We start from the raw sequence: 17,104 nt of genomic DNA, 5'->3' as shown, positions 1-17,104 counted from the left end.
AAAGAGAAATGGCAATCATAAGGGAAAAGGAGGAGGAAAAAAAAGAGCAGATGGAGAAGTAATAATTGAACAAATAATAAATGAAAAATTTCCTGTCAAATATGGACTGAAAAGACTTCTCAGTTTAGGTAGTTTGAATGATAAAAGACATACAATGTATATCCTGGTAACGTTTCTGAACTAATTATTTTTCAAGTGGAAAAAAATGACATTGGCATCAGATTTGCCATCTATAAACTTGGAATCTATAAGACAGAGGAATGACATCTGTAGATGATTGAAAGAAAATAAATAAAAACTCTTGAACAAGAAGAGACATATCGCAAAGAAAATCATTATAATAATTGAGAACAAAATCAAACTATAGCAGAGAACAGAGGAATTGGTAGGGGAAGGTGATAAGGGAGAGAAATTCAATTTGGGAAGAAATAATGGAAACGAGGGAAGAGAGGAGAAAAGCAAAGATACTCTGAAAGTCTAATCCTTATGGGGTGGAGGGACAAGGAAGAGAAATGGAGAATGTTGGAGGATGAAAGAGTTGGTATTTTATTTTTACATGATGATAGAGAAATATGTATTTGATATAAGAAATAGTAAAAGGGCAGTAACAAATTAAAGGAATAAAAAATAAATTAAGGCTTCCAAAGAGAAATACTTGCAAGTAAATTAGATGTCTTTGCAAACTCTAATCTTTAATCTCTTTTACAAACTCTGTTATTGATCTTTCATTTTCTAACAGTGGAATATGAGAAAAAAAATTCCCTATCGACCTTTCGAATGATTAAGAAATAGGTAAATCAGAGAAGAATAAGATAATATACCTAGAGAAAATTCCTGCCACATACTAAGCACTCAATAAGTGGTAGTTATTTATTTTGACTGACTTTAGAGAAACTTGCTCTAGTTATTTTCTCTGGTGTAACAACTGAAATAAGCATCGTTTCCTGCAAAAGGCAACATACAAGTAGGCAATGGTTAAGCCTGGGGTGAACCTTAGAGATCAGAGTGCATCCTTCTGCAAAGAAAATGCAGGTTTGGAGAGGCTCTTGACCTATTTGAAGTCACACATCTGTTACATGGCAAGGCTCAAAAGCTCACTTGTAGAAATGCAAAATTCAAATTAGTAAATTTAAAAATCTTAGGTATAATGATTTCTTCCGCAAAAAAAAAAAAATTTTTTCTTTATTCTCCTGAGACATTAGATTTCAGGACCCTACACAATTATATGTTTTTTTTAATCTCTAACACATATGCTTAAGAAAAATTTGGATATTTGAGGCAGTGATTCTTACTTTTTGGTCAATGTATTTGTTGTCTTCAATTGCAGACCGTTTAGAATGATCACATGATGAAGATGAGGCCGACGGAAGGCTTCTTAAAAGGCAGCAAGTGTCCTGCTGCTGGCGGTCAATAAACTGCTTCATGAAACTTTCCCTTTGCAAATGAAATATATACACATCAAGCATTATTAATGAAATGGAGCAAATGATAGCATTTTTCAATGACGCTTTTGCTTAAGCTACAGTTATCAAGCACTGACAAAAGTTCATAGAAAACAAGACATGTCATACCAAGAGTGGTGTTTAGATTAATTACCAGAGTAATTAATTTAGAGAAAGATTCCTAAATTTTCAGTCATTACTGCTTAAAAAACGTAATATCCCTAACTTTTAAGCAATAATATTCAGTAATTCACATAATTTTTAATTCTCTCATGGTCATAAGATACTCCCTTCCTCCAAGACTTGAAAGAATTAATTCATCTCTCTGAACTTCCATTTATCTTAAAAATCTTTGAGAGATAATTTTGCATTTAAAGACTCAAAATAACTCAAAAGAAACTTACTTCATCTGATCTCTAAAGCATGGTGAGAATTCAAATAACTTCTTTTCAAATAACCACTAATCTTGAATCTAATTTACAGCTCCTTTATACTTCATATTTTCAGGTTTTAAATTTTACTTTTTAAAATCAGAAATGGAAATATACTTCCATTTGAATTTTAAATATTATTGTACCACATCCAGTCTAACACTTTTATAACTGCCGCATAGAATTGTTTTTAAAACTAGTTACATTAAAAAAATGTCATATTTCACATTATTCTGGTTCTATTTATAATTTTTGAGCTATAATTGGAAGGATTTCCTTTAATTTTTTAAAATAAATGTTTTAAAGCATCTTTTATGCAATCAATTAACTGGGGGGCAAAGTGATAAAAAATCAAATTGGCATGAGTGAGTAATGCCATGGTTCTTTTAAAAAATGTAAGACAAATTATATTGTAATCACATATGGCATTCTAAACAAATGCTGTTACAGTAGTACAGAAACCTGGCCAGTGGTGTTTCTCTATTGTCTTGAAAATAAAAGGTCCTCAGAGTCAATTTTATCCTTACCTGGTTGAGAGTCAGAGGTTGATATCTATCTGCCATCTCTGCAACCTTGAGCACCTTCACCAGTTACCTGAGAAGTTAAATACCTAGGAGCATCTCAGAGAGAAGCAGTGACAAGCAGGCTTCTTGCCTAGGCTAATACACTTGTCAAATGACACTGCTCTGAATATACTGCTTAAAGGGATCAATGATTTTTAAAACAGAGTAGAAATTTAGATAATAATTTAAAAATAGAAAAATACTAACATGAGTTTGAAAGAAGGGCTGGATCAGATTTAAGATGAATCTTTTACAGTGTATTTGAGATAAACAATTAAAGAAATACTTTAATACCTGATTTTAGGAACTGTAAAATCTGAAGGAAGCTTTGAGATTTTCACCATTTGTGGTCTGTTTGGAAATTTTTCAAAGATTCGAAGGCGTAAAGGGAGCTTTTCTTTGGTGTCTGCATTCGCTTCACTTTGCTTTAACTAAGAAAAAAACAGAAAGAAGAAGAAAAGGGGGTAACCTATAGTACTATAAGTCAGACGATTAGATTTTTTTAGAATCAAAGAAACAATGAGTTGTTACATGAATAAACAGTAGATGGCAGCAGAGAACTACCAAGTATACTTCTGTCACCTGCCATTTATTGCTCTGTGCACTCAAACTGAGCACTGGGAAAACAAAAACAAAACTAAACAAAAAAACTAAATCAGAAAAAAAAATTAGAAGAAAAATTTATGTTATTTTATTCCCGAGTATAAGCTCCTTTTCATACCAAACATTATTTTTTACTGTTGACTTATTTATTATGACTAACATATTTAAAAAATAAAATTTGTTTTTATAAATATGTGCCAGAATTAGAAATCAAACGAATAAAAAATAAATTAAAATCCTAAGTGGTAATACTTTAAAAGAGGGAAAATGGCAAGAAAATTGGTCATTTACTCTAACAGATTAAAAAGAAAACTTCAAAATGGAAACAACACATTTGGTTCATAAAAGAAGAGTCTTCTATTTAGTTGTAAAGATGCTTGGGAATTATTACATTACATGCCATAAAACGTCTTTGCAAGAAATGACGTGAAAATGGTATGTATGTATGTATTCTTCCACAAGATGGTTTTTATATTCTACAAACCATATTTCAGGGAAGCTGAGATTTAACATCACAAACTGGAATCCATGCTGACCTAAGGAAGCATGGTAAGGATAGATTTAGCTAGTGAATTCTGACCTGAAAAATGAGTTGTGGCTTCTATACTTTCTCACTCTCTTTTCCTTCCCCTCCTGGGGTTGACTTCTCTTTCAGTCTTTTCTTACTTTTCTTGAGCATTTACCTCCTCTCAGACCTCTCTACTGACCGGAATTAACCTCTCCATGTCCACTCCATCTCCTGTCCTGGCTCCGCAGACTGCATCTTTGAGCACTGATCCTGTTCAATGAGTACATCTAATTCAGGCACAGCCTTTATGGTAGAGTTAGGGAAGCATGTTGCAAAAGCCATCAGCTTCTCATTCCTTGCTGGGTATGCTTTTACTCTATAATTACAATTTATCTCGGGTTTGTGGAAAGATTATCATGAAAGGCTAAGAAATTTTTATAACAAGAAGATAAGCAGCAACTCTTTTCTTGTACCCAGATAGGGATATTCAAACCGACCAGAGAGAATATGGGCTGCATTTTGGGGGAACATCCAAATTTCAATACATTATATGGCTCAGTTGTTGTGAGTTGTAGTAAGATTATATATCTCTTTTCTAGTTCGAAAAAGTATGCTTCTTTTCTTGTTCCACTACATAAACTGTTCTAACATTTTTTTTGTGTATAATATAAATATTTTACCTCAGCTACTTGTACATCTTATTTGATTTTGTGGCTCATCTTTGGTTCCTTGTCTTAGGTGGTAATCTCATTTAGGGAAGGGGCCACTACTGTTTATTGCCTTCCTCTCTCCCATAGTGGAACATCGAGTACAACACGTTCTCAATAATTTGATGGTTATGATGATGACAGTGATAAAGAATTAGCTCCCAAAGGCACAAAACAAAAATGGCTAGCATCTCCAGGAGATGCAGGCAATCAGAAAAATGACTTCATACATAACAAAGATATTCATGAAGAAGAGATTTATTTTCCAAAGTTCACTGACACAACTAGTAGAAAAGTATTTGTCAGAGTTAGTGAAGAATATAGAAAAACAACAACAACAAAACTGTTAATAAGTCAGACGAGAAAGAAAGACAATACAAGGCCAAAGACAACTGAGGAGATAAAGCAGAAGTAACATGTAGTTTGCTGACACATTTATTTATATGTATTTATAAATCAAATTCTATAGGCCAGGTTGGTTGTTAAGTTCTGGGGTTAGAAAAATAAAACCAAGACATAGCATTTGCTCTCATGGAGCACACATTATAATGATAGATGGTTATAAACACACATAATGACAATAAGGTATAATAATTACTCTAGCCAAGACAGAAACAAAGTGCTGAGAGCACAAGGTGAGGAGCAAAGGAAGAAAGAAGAAAAAAATGAAAGTGCTACTTCTACTTCCAGAGACTCTTGGGCAGCAGAACTGCAACGCATGACTATGTCAGTCAGCGCTGGGGTTCTAGATGTACGGAGACTGGTATGTGTATTTTATGAGAATGAAATGTCTTCAAAGACAAGCAAATGGTATGGATATCAGGACATGTCACCAAAACAAAAGCACTCCTAAAAACCTCTCAGCTTGTCTATCCTTTCGATCCCCATCAGGCTTCCCTAGTCTCTGGGCTCCTCTACTCCCTCTCATGGTCTCCCCCACTTGGTTTGGCTCCTTTGAATCTGTTCTCCATTCTGCAGTCATAGTAATCTTCTCACTTTCTGGCTTAAACCCTTCAATGGTGTTCCATTGCTCTTAAACAAAACTCTTAATCCTTTGGCATTAATGCTCAATTTGGCTCCTCCCTATCTGTCCAGCCTCATCTGGCCCTATGCCTACAGCATGTTCCAGTCATGTCATCTTCTTCCTGTTCCTCATCATTGTCTGGGCCCTCTGCCTCGGAGCCTTTGGACACGCTGGCCACTCCGTTGGGGGCTCCTCTCTTCCCCTTTCTCTCTTATTCTTCATTAACTTCCACTTGTTCTCCTGATTTCAGTTCCACTAGCAATTCCTCAGAGAAACTTTCTGGAACCAACAAGGTCTTCCTCTAACAAGTTAGCTCATAGCATATTGAGTTGGACCATATGAAATTGCTGTTTGTGTAGGTCAAAGCAGTCAAAAATAGGCAACTTTTTATGGTTCACTTTAATACATATTGTATTAGGTTCCTAGGATTGCTATAATAAATTATTACAAGACTGGTATCTTAACATAACAGAAATCTATTCTCTCAGTGTTCTGGAGGCTAGAAGTCCTAAATCAAAGTACCAGAAGGGCCATGCTCTCTCTGAAGGCTCTCAGGAAGAATCTTTCCTTAACTTTTCCAAGCTTCTCAGCAATCCTTGGTGTTCCTTGGCTAGTACCTGCATTACTCCGATATCTGCCTTTGTCATCACAATGCCTTCTTGCCTGTGTGTTTCTATCTTTCTATCTGAATCTCTTTCTTTTCTCTTACAAAAATACCAGTCATTGAAATTAGGGCCCATCCAAACCAGTATGATTTTAACTGATTACATCTGTAAAAATGTGATTTCCAAATAAAGTCCCATTCTGATGTTCTGGGTGGACATGGATTTGGGGGTTGGAGGGACACTATTAAATTCATTACATTAAAGCAATATTTGAAATTATAGCACTTGACTACTTGACACTATCTCTGTTCCCTGAGACTGTAAACTTTACGAAGACAAAGATGGTATGGGTTTTTTTCATCATTTTATATCCAGGGGCTGCCATAATATTTGACACAAAGTAAGCTAAACAATTATTTGTTGAATAAATAATTATACTGATCAGGTAGCAGAACTAAACTCTCCAGCAGATAACTGGGAAATTAAAAAAAAGGATTTTAGGTATATCCTGAAGGGTGGAGAGATGAGCAGAAAATACCTATTTATTGATTGAATAAATTTGTTTGTGTGGTGCATAGGTGTCCCTAGACAGAAAAGAATAAAATTAGACTCCGCGGCATTCATTCTGAACTTCCATCTGCCATTGATGAACTAAGCGATGGATGCTTAGAATAAATTTATACATAAAATTTTATAATATTAATCATATGTTATAGAATATAACATTTAACATATGTAGGCTACCAGTATTAAAAATAATCACCTTGCCTATATGTTTTGCAAATGCAACTCATCTCATCCTAATTTGTATTGGAGTTACTTAGATTCCCCAAAGCTCTTAAGTTCCTTAGGGTCCATATTCCATTTTTAATTTGCTTTTATAACACCTTCTAGAGAGTAAAAATACAATAACTTTGTAGATGAATAAATTAGAATTCAGCTTCAGTTGATTATTGAATGGTGGAAATACAAAGAACAAATGAGAAGCTCTTTGTAATGACTCAGAACCCTACAAACCCTTTTCTTGAGTATCAGCCATTGTTTCCCAGCAGATAATAGAGAAAGATGAGTGGCTGCTTGAATGGTAGATATATCAGATCTCACTGCTGAGGCACAAAATAGAATCTTCTACAAACAGGAAGGGGCCTCCTTCTGAACAGCAGTTGCCATGTGCTCTTTTCTGTTGTTTACAGGTAAGCAGCATCAACCAAAGATGTACATACACACATCCAGTGGCCTGGCAAATCCTCACCTAGGCATATATGTACCAGAAATGTGCGTACACACATAGCATGGCCACGCCCTCACAAACCAAAGGCACTGCTATTTGTAAGAGTCTCAAACTGTAAACTCTTCAAGTACCCATCAGTAGTTGAATGGAAAAGTACATTGTGGTATATTTAAACACTCAACCAATGAACTACATCCAAGCACAAGAATTTGGATGAATTTCACAACATAATGTTGAGCGAAAGAGGCCAGACAAAATTGTATACTGAATGATTCCATTTATATAAAGTTAAAAAACAGGCAACACTAATCTATGGTGCTTAGTCTCAGGAGAGTGGTTATCCTGGGGTGGGGGTGAAACATATCAACTGGATCTTTAGGAGGAGATCCTAAAGGGGGCTTTATTTTTTGATCTGGGTGCTAGGTGTGTTCAGTTAGGAAAAATTCAGCAAAATGCCTCTTTCTATGTGTATATTATAATTCAGTAAAAAGTTATATATTTTTTAAAGGGAAGATAATACAGTTGAGCAAAATCATTTAATTCTTACTGCACCACCATTAATCACCATAACCTTGATCATTTTTCCTTCTCTAATCCATGATTATGACTAAGATACAAAGAGAAAAAAGAAAGGAATGAGCAAGATAAGAGAGAGAGAGAAACAGACACAGACAGACAGACAGACTGAGAGAGAGAGAGAGTGCGTGTGGAGCGGGTAAAAGGTGAAAGGTAAGGAGAGGATGAGGAGGATGAGGCAACCAGACTAAAGAAAAAAGTATTTCATGGTACTTCAAAGCCACTATCAAGTTTCTTTAATATGTAATAAAATGGTATTCTACCTTTTATCCAAATTCTTTCGCTCTCTTGCATGTAAGTGAGATTTTTCCAAGATTAAATTTACTTTGATGCAAATGAGTGAATAATATGGAGTATAAGAACTGGATAATAATTTAAGATCATTATACTATATCACAAAGGCAGACCTGCTGACATATAGTAACTGTAATTGTACATGTCCACGTAAAATTATTTCAGAGATCATGATTCTCGAACGGAAGGAACATAATGCAGATAATTCCAAGGTTTTATTCTGTATATTGAAAAAGCTAATGTAAAGAGCAGTACAAAGGAGTTTAAAATGGCTTCAACTGAGCATGAAGTCTGGTTGCAAGAGATAGATCAGATGATAGCTTTGCAACAGACTCCTATGGTTACAAAAACACACATTTTCAAAAAAGAAATTAGAATCAAAGAAAAAAATTTCAAACCTTGAGCTTTAAAAAATATAAATCAGCTAAGCTCAGCGCTATTCTATGGCTGAGCATCTGTCTTGCTGAGATATCATTACCCATTGGGCGGCCAAAGCCTTTTGCTTTAGTTGTGCTTCTCCAGAGAGTTGGGTGTAATTGCTCTGCATGACACATACCCTGTTCTGCCTCATCGCTTAAATCTTCCATATCTCAGCCTGTGCTTTTTTCTGTTAAAATATTCAAACACTATTCAGTCAGTTCCTTTCTGAATGCTGCAACAAATAACTGAATTGAAAGATTACATTTAATAAAAAATTTTGTAATTTTTAGTGTGCTTTTCTAAAAGAAAACAATTAAAAAAGCATTCAGACTTGGGAAAGAATTCTCATTTTAACGTCTTGTCCGTTAATTCGAAAAATGTGGGTTAATGAAACCAAAGAGTATTTTTCGACTGTTCATTACATGAAAATGACCACCTTATATTCAATCTGGAGAAAGGAGTTCCTCTTAGTTGCCTGATTAAATTAAGGCTGAATTATCTCTGTTACTTTACACAAAGACTTTTGCTGGTTGTTGTTGTTTTTTTTTTTTTTTCCTGGATCTATATATGACACAGTGAATCAGAACTGAGTATCTGCCTAAAGCAAAACTACCATTTTTCAAGAAAGTTTCTCTTGCTATTTTGCCTCTGTGATTTTACAACCTGAATTGCATGGCTTCTGGGTTAAAACAGATGGGGTATATGGAGTAACGATCCAACATGTTGGTTTTTATTAATATCTCTGTGTTACTATAAAAACTTGATATACAAATATAAAGAATAATTCCTCACTAGCCTGTTGAATACAGTGAAGTGTTTCTTAGAGGGGCGGACCTTTTGTTTTTTTCTCCTGGACAAAGGTCCATTCATCCACATGATTGCATATTATATAAGAATACTACACCCTTTAAAAATGCTATTTTCAAAAGTGTTTAAGTCACTGATTTTCCCCTCTTCCACAAAAATCCATATTAAACCCAGTACTTCAAAGGTCAAATTGGGGTTTTCTGGATGTAAATTGGAGGGCTCATTTCTTGGTTTGTCTAGGGGCCATAAAAAGTTGCATTTTTACATGACAGCTGGCACCCCAAAATGTTCAAAGTAATTTCATAACTTCAGCGGATTAATGGCGTGTAGTGTTTCCTTTTCTACATCTCTCAACAGATTCGGAGCTGTTACTCATTCGTTCTTACAGCTTGCCCGTGAAGGAAAAGAGAGGAGGGATGTACTTGGAGAAGCTGGTACACTGAGGAATTGAGTGACTGCTCTGCGCTTCCTGGTTTGGGAGACCAGCAGAGCACTTATGAAAAGCTGTTGCATTTGCACCATCTTATGACATCCCTAAAATGTACCTGAAATGTTCACTTTCATGCTCTTATTACAACACGGGACCTAAGATCTTACAGGCTTTGTAAATGTCCTTCAGAAGGGCACTTTGTGCAGTGATGTAAATAATATTTGCAACAAGGCTAGGCTAATAGAAAATAATAACAAGTTAGTCAGAGGGAAAAAAGAAAACTATTCAAAAAACTAGAATATCAAATTATGTTGAAGGGATGTTATTCTTATATTATTGTCCCTTAAATTCCCATTAATAAAATTAATGGTTTCTTAGAGATAGTAGTAATGAATACAGTTTTGCTTTTGTATGTTTTTTCTTCTAAGTCCCAAACACCTCTATTTTATATTATATCTCTCTTGTGTTATTCAACTGAAACACATTGTTTCCATTAGGGAATTTACTGAGTCATAGAAACATGTTCATTATGATAAAAAATGCATTTTTTTGCTCCACTTCAGATGAAATTAGAGTTCTATGTAAAGTAGATGCTTGATTCTTGCTATGAGATGAATATTCACTAAGTAATAGGGAAAAAAGCCCATACCGAAGGGAATTCAGAATGTATATATAACTGTCCTCTCTGTTTTGATTTAGAAAACATAGGAGATAGCATACTCTCAGCACAAACAGTAAAAAGTAAGATGTGAATTTACATTTTTGCTCAGTTTTCTAATCTCTTAACCACTCTAGATTTTAATGTTCTCAAATGAAAAATGAGGACCTTCACTCTTTTATATAAATGCCAGATATGTAAGTAAGATAGCATATTGCCTGTAATTTGAATTACTCAAGGGAAATGTGCTATAAAAACCAAGCTATCACTATAGCCACAGTAACTGCAAACTCTACGTGAAAATGATCCCATCTCAGTGAGTGGGGATAAATGAAGAGGAGAGCACATACATGCTGTTGACCCCCTCTCTTCTACCTAGTCTGAGACCACACCAACCTTTTCCAATATTTCCCAAGTCTTCCTCTTTACTGTGTTGATTGCTTTATTTTCTCAAGACTCTTGATTTAAAAAATAAAAATAAAAATAGAGAGAGGCAAACATTTTTCCCGATCTTCAGCCCTTCTCTATCCTCCTTCCCTTTTCAAACTTGCTTCTTGAAAAGGTGGCCGACGCTCCCCAGCCATGCTGTTTTCCACACTAACTTCCCACTCATCTTCTGCCCGCTCTGGTCTCAGATCTCTCCCTGCCCCCTCAGTGGGTCTACTCTTGCCAGAGTCACCAACATTTCCCATGATGCTGAATATAGTGGTCACTTGGTCATCCAGGTTTTATCTCACTGCCAGTCCTTAAACCCTCCTAACTGGATTTTCATTTTAATCTTATCCCTTTAAATCTATCTTTCAGAACACTTTAAAAAGAAATGCCAACATGTTCCCAGTCCTTAAAGTAATTCCGGGATGGTCACTTGGGTATAGGAGAAATTCTAATCTTAGCATGGCATTAAGTATCCTCCAGGGCCTCAGTCTTTATAGTCTAACAATACTGGTTTGTGTGTCCCTCCCACACAGTCTTTTTTCACATGTTTGTGCTTTTGAATCTACTTTTCCCCTGCCTGTGATACTTTCTTTCTACCTTTGGTTAACTCTTATAGGTTCTTCAAAAGTCATCTTCTCCAGTAAGATATATTAGAATAACAATTAGTAGTTGAAGTAGTAAACATATGTGCAACTTACTATGCTGAACACTTTGCTCTGCTAATATTATTTAATCCTTAAAATAGTCCTTGATGTGGGTACCATAATTAGCTCCAGATTCTAGCACGTTGTAAATGAGGAAACTGAGATCCGAAGAGCTTAAGTCAACTGCCTGAGGTCATGCAGTTAAGGAGTGGTAGGTAGCACTGGGATTTGACCACAATCTTTCTGATTCCAGAGCTTGAGTTTCTAAACATCGTTTACATCCCCTCATCAAAAAATTTTCAGGCAATAGATGCACTTTTACTTCTGAAATTTTGTGCCTGCTATTCATTTTACATGCGACATTTCTCCCACTTTCATAACAAAATTCGATTCATCATTTTTAGACACGTCTTGTCGACCCGCCTCCCACCTTTCCCACGGCTCCTTGCATCTTCTTCGACCTTAGTTCTCAGGTCTTTGCTCTATAACTTCCTAATTATGTGTACCTTTCCCCTAGTAAGATGACAAATTTTTAATTAAGGAAAGAACTCTTTGTAGCCCCATGGCCTCACACTGTACATTTATACACACGAGACAATGATAACACAATGGTGATGAGATGAAGAACAAAAAAGGCAACATCAATGGTATCCCATAAACAGACTGAAGTGTCTCATTTGTGATATTTCTCATCACCAGTGCTATTATTCTTTTCTTAGGTTCTTTATAATGTGGAATCAGCCATATTAACCAGCACAACAAATTCTTCCAATTTCACATGAGTTATATTACTGATAAAGAGGAAGAGGAAAAATGACAAGTCATATAAGATTTTTCTATTAGAAACAGAATCACAAAAAGCTTTTTTGATTTGGCTTCTGATGAAGTATATGCTCCTAGCTTTTCAAGATCAAAAAAGTATAATTAACTACAAATTCTACACAACATATTCATGGTATAAAACCTCACAGATGCATGAGCCTTTGAACAAGGCAACACAGCAACCAATGTACGTATTTATATGTTGTGTAATCAGAGTTTACCACCATAGAAAATTCTTATTCCATTAAAAAGCACCACATTTCAAAACAATTTGAAACTTATATAAGAATTGCAAAGATAGTACAGAGTCCAGTATACCCTTGACCTAGTTTTTCTTATGGTAGCATCTTACATAACCACAGACCATTTATAAAAACTAAGAAATTAACCTTGGTCAAATGCTTTTAACTAAAGTGCAGAACTTATTTGGAATTCCCCGATTTTTGCATGAATGTCTTTTTTTCTGTTTCAAGATCACATCCACGATATGATATTACATTTCATTATTATGTCTTCTTAGGCTTTTCTTGGCTGCAACAGTTTCTCAAACTTCCCTTGTTTTAAATGACCTTGACAATTTTAAAGAATATTGGGCAGATAATTTGTAAAGTACCACTCAGTTAGAGTTTGTCTGATGTTTTCCCATGATTAGATTGAAGTGATAGATTTTTGAAAGAATCCCATGAAGACAACATTCTTGTCTCATCATACCAGAGGGTATATGATATTGATATGCCTTAATACTAGTGATGTTATAAGCATAATCACTGGGTAAGGTGTGCCTGCTGGGTTTCCTCGCTATAAAGCTAGTGTTTCCCTTTCCTTACACATGAGTTAGAAGCAAGTCACTAACTCTGGTCTGTACTCAAGGAGAGAATTGTTTTATCTCTTAGAAGGAAGGAGAATCAAAGAATTTGTAGACACAGGTTAAAACTATCACAGTAATTAAAAAAAAAAATAATGGGGGGGGGATACTTTCAAGCCATACAAATATCCTATTTCTCCTTGAAGTTTCACACACTAATTTTAGCATTCATCAGTAAATCTTGTCTGTAACAATTATAACTGTAGTATTCTGCAGATGAAAAAAGAGGTTCTCCAGAAAGTAATCTCACAAGATGACCTGATCATAAATTCCTAACTGGACAGGTCATGGCGTGTAGTCACATCTCAGGTGTATAACTTCTTTAGTGAAGGTTTTAAGCCAGCCCTGTCCATTATTCTTGAGCAAAGGTTAACACATCTTTGAATGCCAGAAGTAATACCTCCTGAAAAGGATATTAATCCTCCAGAGAGCACGTAATCTTGTTAACTACCCTGTAATCCAATCCCTACCTTGCTTTGTCCAATCTTCCTCAGGTTCTCTCCTTAATTTCAAATGCATAAATGCAGCATAAAAGAAGCTGCAAAACTTATTATCTGGAGCATTTGAGATCTTGCTCCCTGGCATATGTTGTCAGTTTGGCTCAAATACTTATAAAAATTCTCTACAGGTTTATGTGTTTCTTATGTTGACAATTCTAATGGATTTTCTATTTCCCTCATTTATTATTCTATTATTTCTATTTCTCTACATTTATGATTTGGGATTATTCTGTGAGGAAGAATTGTCCCTTCTACATTTTTTAAATTCAATCATTTATACATACATATTTTTTTTTATTTATTTCATTTTTGGGGTTATAATTCAATACTACTATTTATTTTATTGCTGAAATTGTTTCCGCTTTGGCCACTGGGGGCTCTTTCAGTTGACTCCTCTACTCTTCCGATATATCCTTCTCTTTTTTCTTTTAAAGCTCTCCCTTACTTTCTGGTTCCACAAAACACTTACGTCTCACCTTGTGTCTTCCTTGACTTAGCTCTAGAATCAGCTATTTCTCCAAAGAGCATTGATTTGTTTTTTGAAGAAATAGTATTTAGAAATGAAAATCTTGGGCACTGGGCTTGCTCATTGTTACTGGGATGTCACTGCTTTTAGGATCATTCAGAGGAAACAGCTAGAAAGTATATGTATGTATAGGAACTCATGTAGACACATATATCTATATATAGTACCTACCTATTCATGTATGTATCTTGTAACCATAGAACCCTATCCATCTATGCAACTATCTACATCTAACAATATGTATCCATCTATGTACCTATATATCTCTGTAACTATGTATTATCTACATATCTATGTATCTATCTACATATCTGTGTATCTATGGATCTCTCTAGTTATCTATCTTAAAATAAAATAAAAAATAAACTGAGTTCATACTGATACGCCTACATTGATCTAGTGCCATAGGGTTTATTCTGGAATCTCTCTTTTGCTTATTTGTAAATTCTTTCTCTGACAGTAGTGTGAAATCTGGCTCTCATTGTCTATAGTAAATTTCCTTATTTGTTCTACCTTAGTATACAGATAACTAGTATCAGTGATGGTATTTACCATAAAATAAATATCTTACTTTAAATTAGAGGTATGGAAGACACATATTTTGTACTGGAATCTCCACATTGAAATCTTGAACCCCAGCTGTGCTATGCACCCTTAAATAATTCCTTTTTTAGGCAACAATCATGCATTTTCCAAGTATCATTCCTGAGAATGCTTGTCGCAGATTGTACAGTTATTCAATTTTGCATACTTCGATAAAAAGGGCTTATTAGATGCATTATGAAAATTCACATTAATCAACATATTTTATGCAAAACAACATGGAAATAGGGCTAACATCAAAAAAAAAATAACATGCATATACATTTCTCAGTTCCGAGAAATAATATAAGGCACTCCTTTGTTAATAGCAAGTAAAAAATATTCTATAGTCATATGGCTGTGTATGAGAATGCCAGACACTACTCTCCACTGTGCCTACCACTGAGTAAGTGCAGTGAGTGGAATATAAAGAAAGGTCAACAATAAAATCATTGACCCGGAAGTACAAGGAAGCAGAATTATGAATAAAGAAAAACTTGTCGCTGTTCTTAGATAAATTCCCTGACTTTTTGGCCACCTTTAGTTATTAAAAATCAGTCTAGTGCAATCCAGTCTCATATCTGATTTAAACCTCCCCCACACTCCTACCCCACTGAGCTACAAATGTGACATCTGGCCAACAACTGGGAAGGGGATATGGTCTCTTTCTTTCATTGTTCCACATCCCTTTCTTTGCACCTTGCTCCTCCAGAGTGGAGGCCAAGGTGGATAGTCAGAGCCAGAGGGATTGTCTTAGGAAGTCAGTCAAATTTCAGGGTGGCTCTCTTTGTGGTTTGGCCAGGATCTAGACCTGTTCAAAGCTGATGGCTTTCTCTAAGACTGACCAGCATTGTGAAGCAATCAGAGACATGAAATTCTGGCCTAAAAGGAGTGATGTTGACTAGCTGGACTAATCAGATTTTCTCTTGTTGGGTGTTTGAACTTGAGACAGAGAGAGCGTTAATTATTTGTAATAGAACCAAGTCAAAATTTACATGGACAAAAAGGCAGAGACAGATTATTTGTGGTACCTTAAGGGCCAAGCAGCAGTAATTATTAAATGGTGTTCTTTCTAAAGACACCTGTAATCTCTTTTCTTCCCACCCAATACAATCTCATCCAGATTTACAACTTCCAGTATTATGCAAATACAGAGAACTTTCCTAGGACTGAAGAATCACAGCACAGGAACTTCTGTCTGGTTTGTTCACTGACTTATCCTATGTGCCTAGAACAGTGCTTGGCACCTAGTAGGCACTGGATAATTAAGAATTACACTGACTGTTAATTACATTGAGATGTTTATATCTCTAGCCAGCCAGACTTCATCTTTGAACTCTGGACCTATATGCAACCAATTATTATGCCTCTTTGGTCAGAGTCAAACTCAACATGCCCAAGACTGAGTGGATCATCTTTTCCCTCAAGTACGGTTCTATGCTAGTGTTTCTTAAATGGCATCATTATCCATCCAAGGAGACAAAGCTGAAACCAGGAGTCATCCTTGATACTCTCTCGCTTATGTCCTTAAGTCCAAACTATCACCAAGTACCTACTGATTTTAATTCCCAAATAGCTCTTTAATTCCCTACTGCCTCCCATCTTAAAGGCCTTCAGTAGCTTCCTATTGCTCTTAGTTCGAAGGTAAAAAGTTCTTAACATGTTTTTCAAGGAGCTTCATTTTACTTTTCTAGGCTCACTTTATACTACTTTACTCTGGACTTTCTGGATTCTGGTTGTGCCAAATGCTTTTCCTTTTCTCTAGAATGCTCTCACCTCCCCTATCAACACCTTTATAAAAGTTCATTGCAGCTCAGCTTTCATAACTCAAGTGTTTTTCTTTCCTCATCTCTCTGATACCCATCTAGGACAGGGTTTTTTTTTGGTTTTGTTTTGTTTTTATTAACTCTTCACTCAAATAGTGTTCTTTTTTGAAGAAAGTTCATATTAATTTGTAAATATTTATTAATTGGTTTATGTCCGACTCCTCCATTAGATCATTAGTTCCATGAGAGCATAGAACTTGTTTATTCTTGTCTCATCAGTGCCTGGCCAAATGTCTTGCACACAGTGGGGACTCAAAGATTTGAGGAATGAATGAATAAGCAGAGAGATAATAAGAAAGCTTGGGAAAGAATGGAAGGTATATAAAACTACAAGACAATGACTTTCTGTTGTTTTAAAACCAGCCAGATTTCATATTTTTGTTATAGCAACCTTAGGAAACTAATACCCTTACATAACCTTGTCAGAACAAAGAACAGATGGGCTGTGTGAAATTTGAGACCAAAAGGAGTCAAGACAGTGACAACACCTCCAAAATATTCATTTTTCCTGTTTAGAGACACACGGGGTAAAACTAGCTACCACAACTCCTTATAACAAGTCTTAACACAGCTGAGAAAGTCTTTTTGCAATTCAATGACTGTAA

General features: G+C 35.4%; 1 protein-coding gene across 1 annotated transcript in view; it reads right to left on the bottom strand.

Moving 5' to 3' along the window:
- NALCN (sodium leak channel, non-selective) overlaps positions 1-17,104 on the bottom strand; it is a 292,340-nt gene that overhangs the window by 78,906 nt on the left and 196,330 nt on the right. Inside the window, exons 16-17 of the mRNA XM_023532439.1 lie at positions 2,731-2,867; positions 1,293-1,434 (exon numbers count right to left, since the gene is read on the bottom strand). Of these exons, the coding sequence (XP_023388207.1) occupies positions 1,293-1,434; positions 2,731-2,867 (279 nt within the window). The remainder of the gene's footprint in view (positions 1-1,292; positions 1,435-2,730; positions 2,868-17,104) is intronic.

This window comes from Pteropus vampyrus, unplaced genomic scaffold, assembly GCF_000151845.1.
Source record: "Pteropus vampyrus isolate Shadow unplaced genomic scaffold, Pvam_2.0 Scaffold83, whole genome shotgun sequence".
Classification (NCBI taxonomy): Eukaryota; Metazoa; Chordata; class Mammalia; order Chiroptera; family Pteropodidae; genus Pteropus; species Pteropus vampyrus.
Note: the sequence above shows the minus strand (reverse complement) of the source record. Positions and strands in the feature narration are given on the sequence as shown.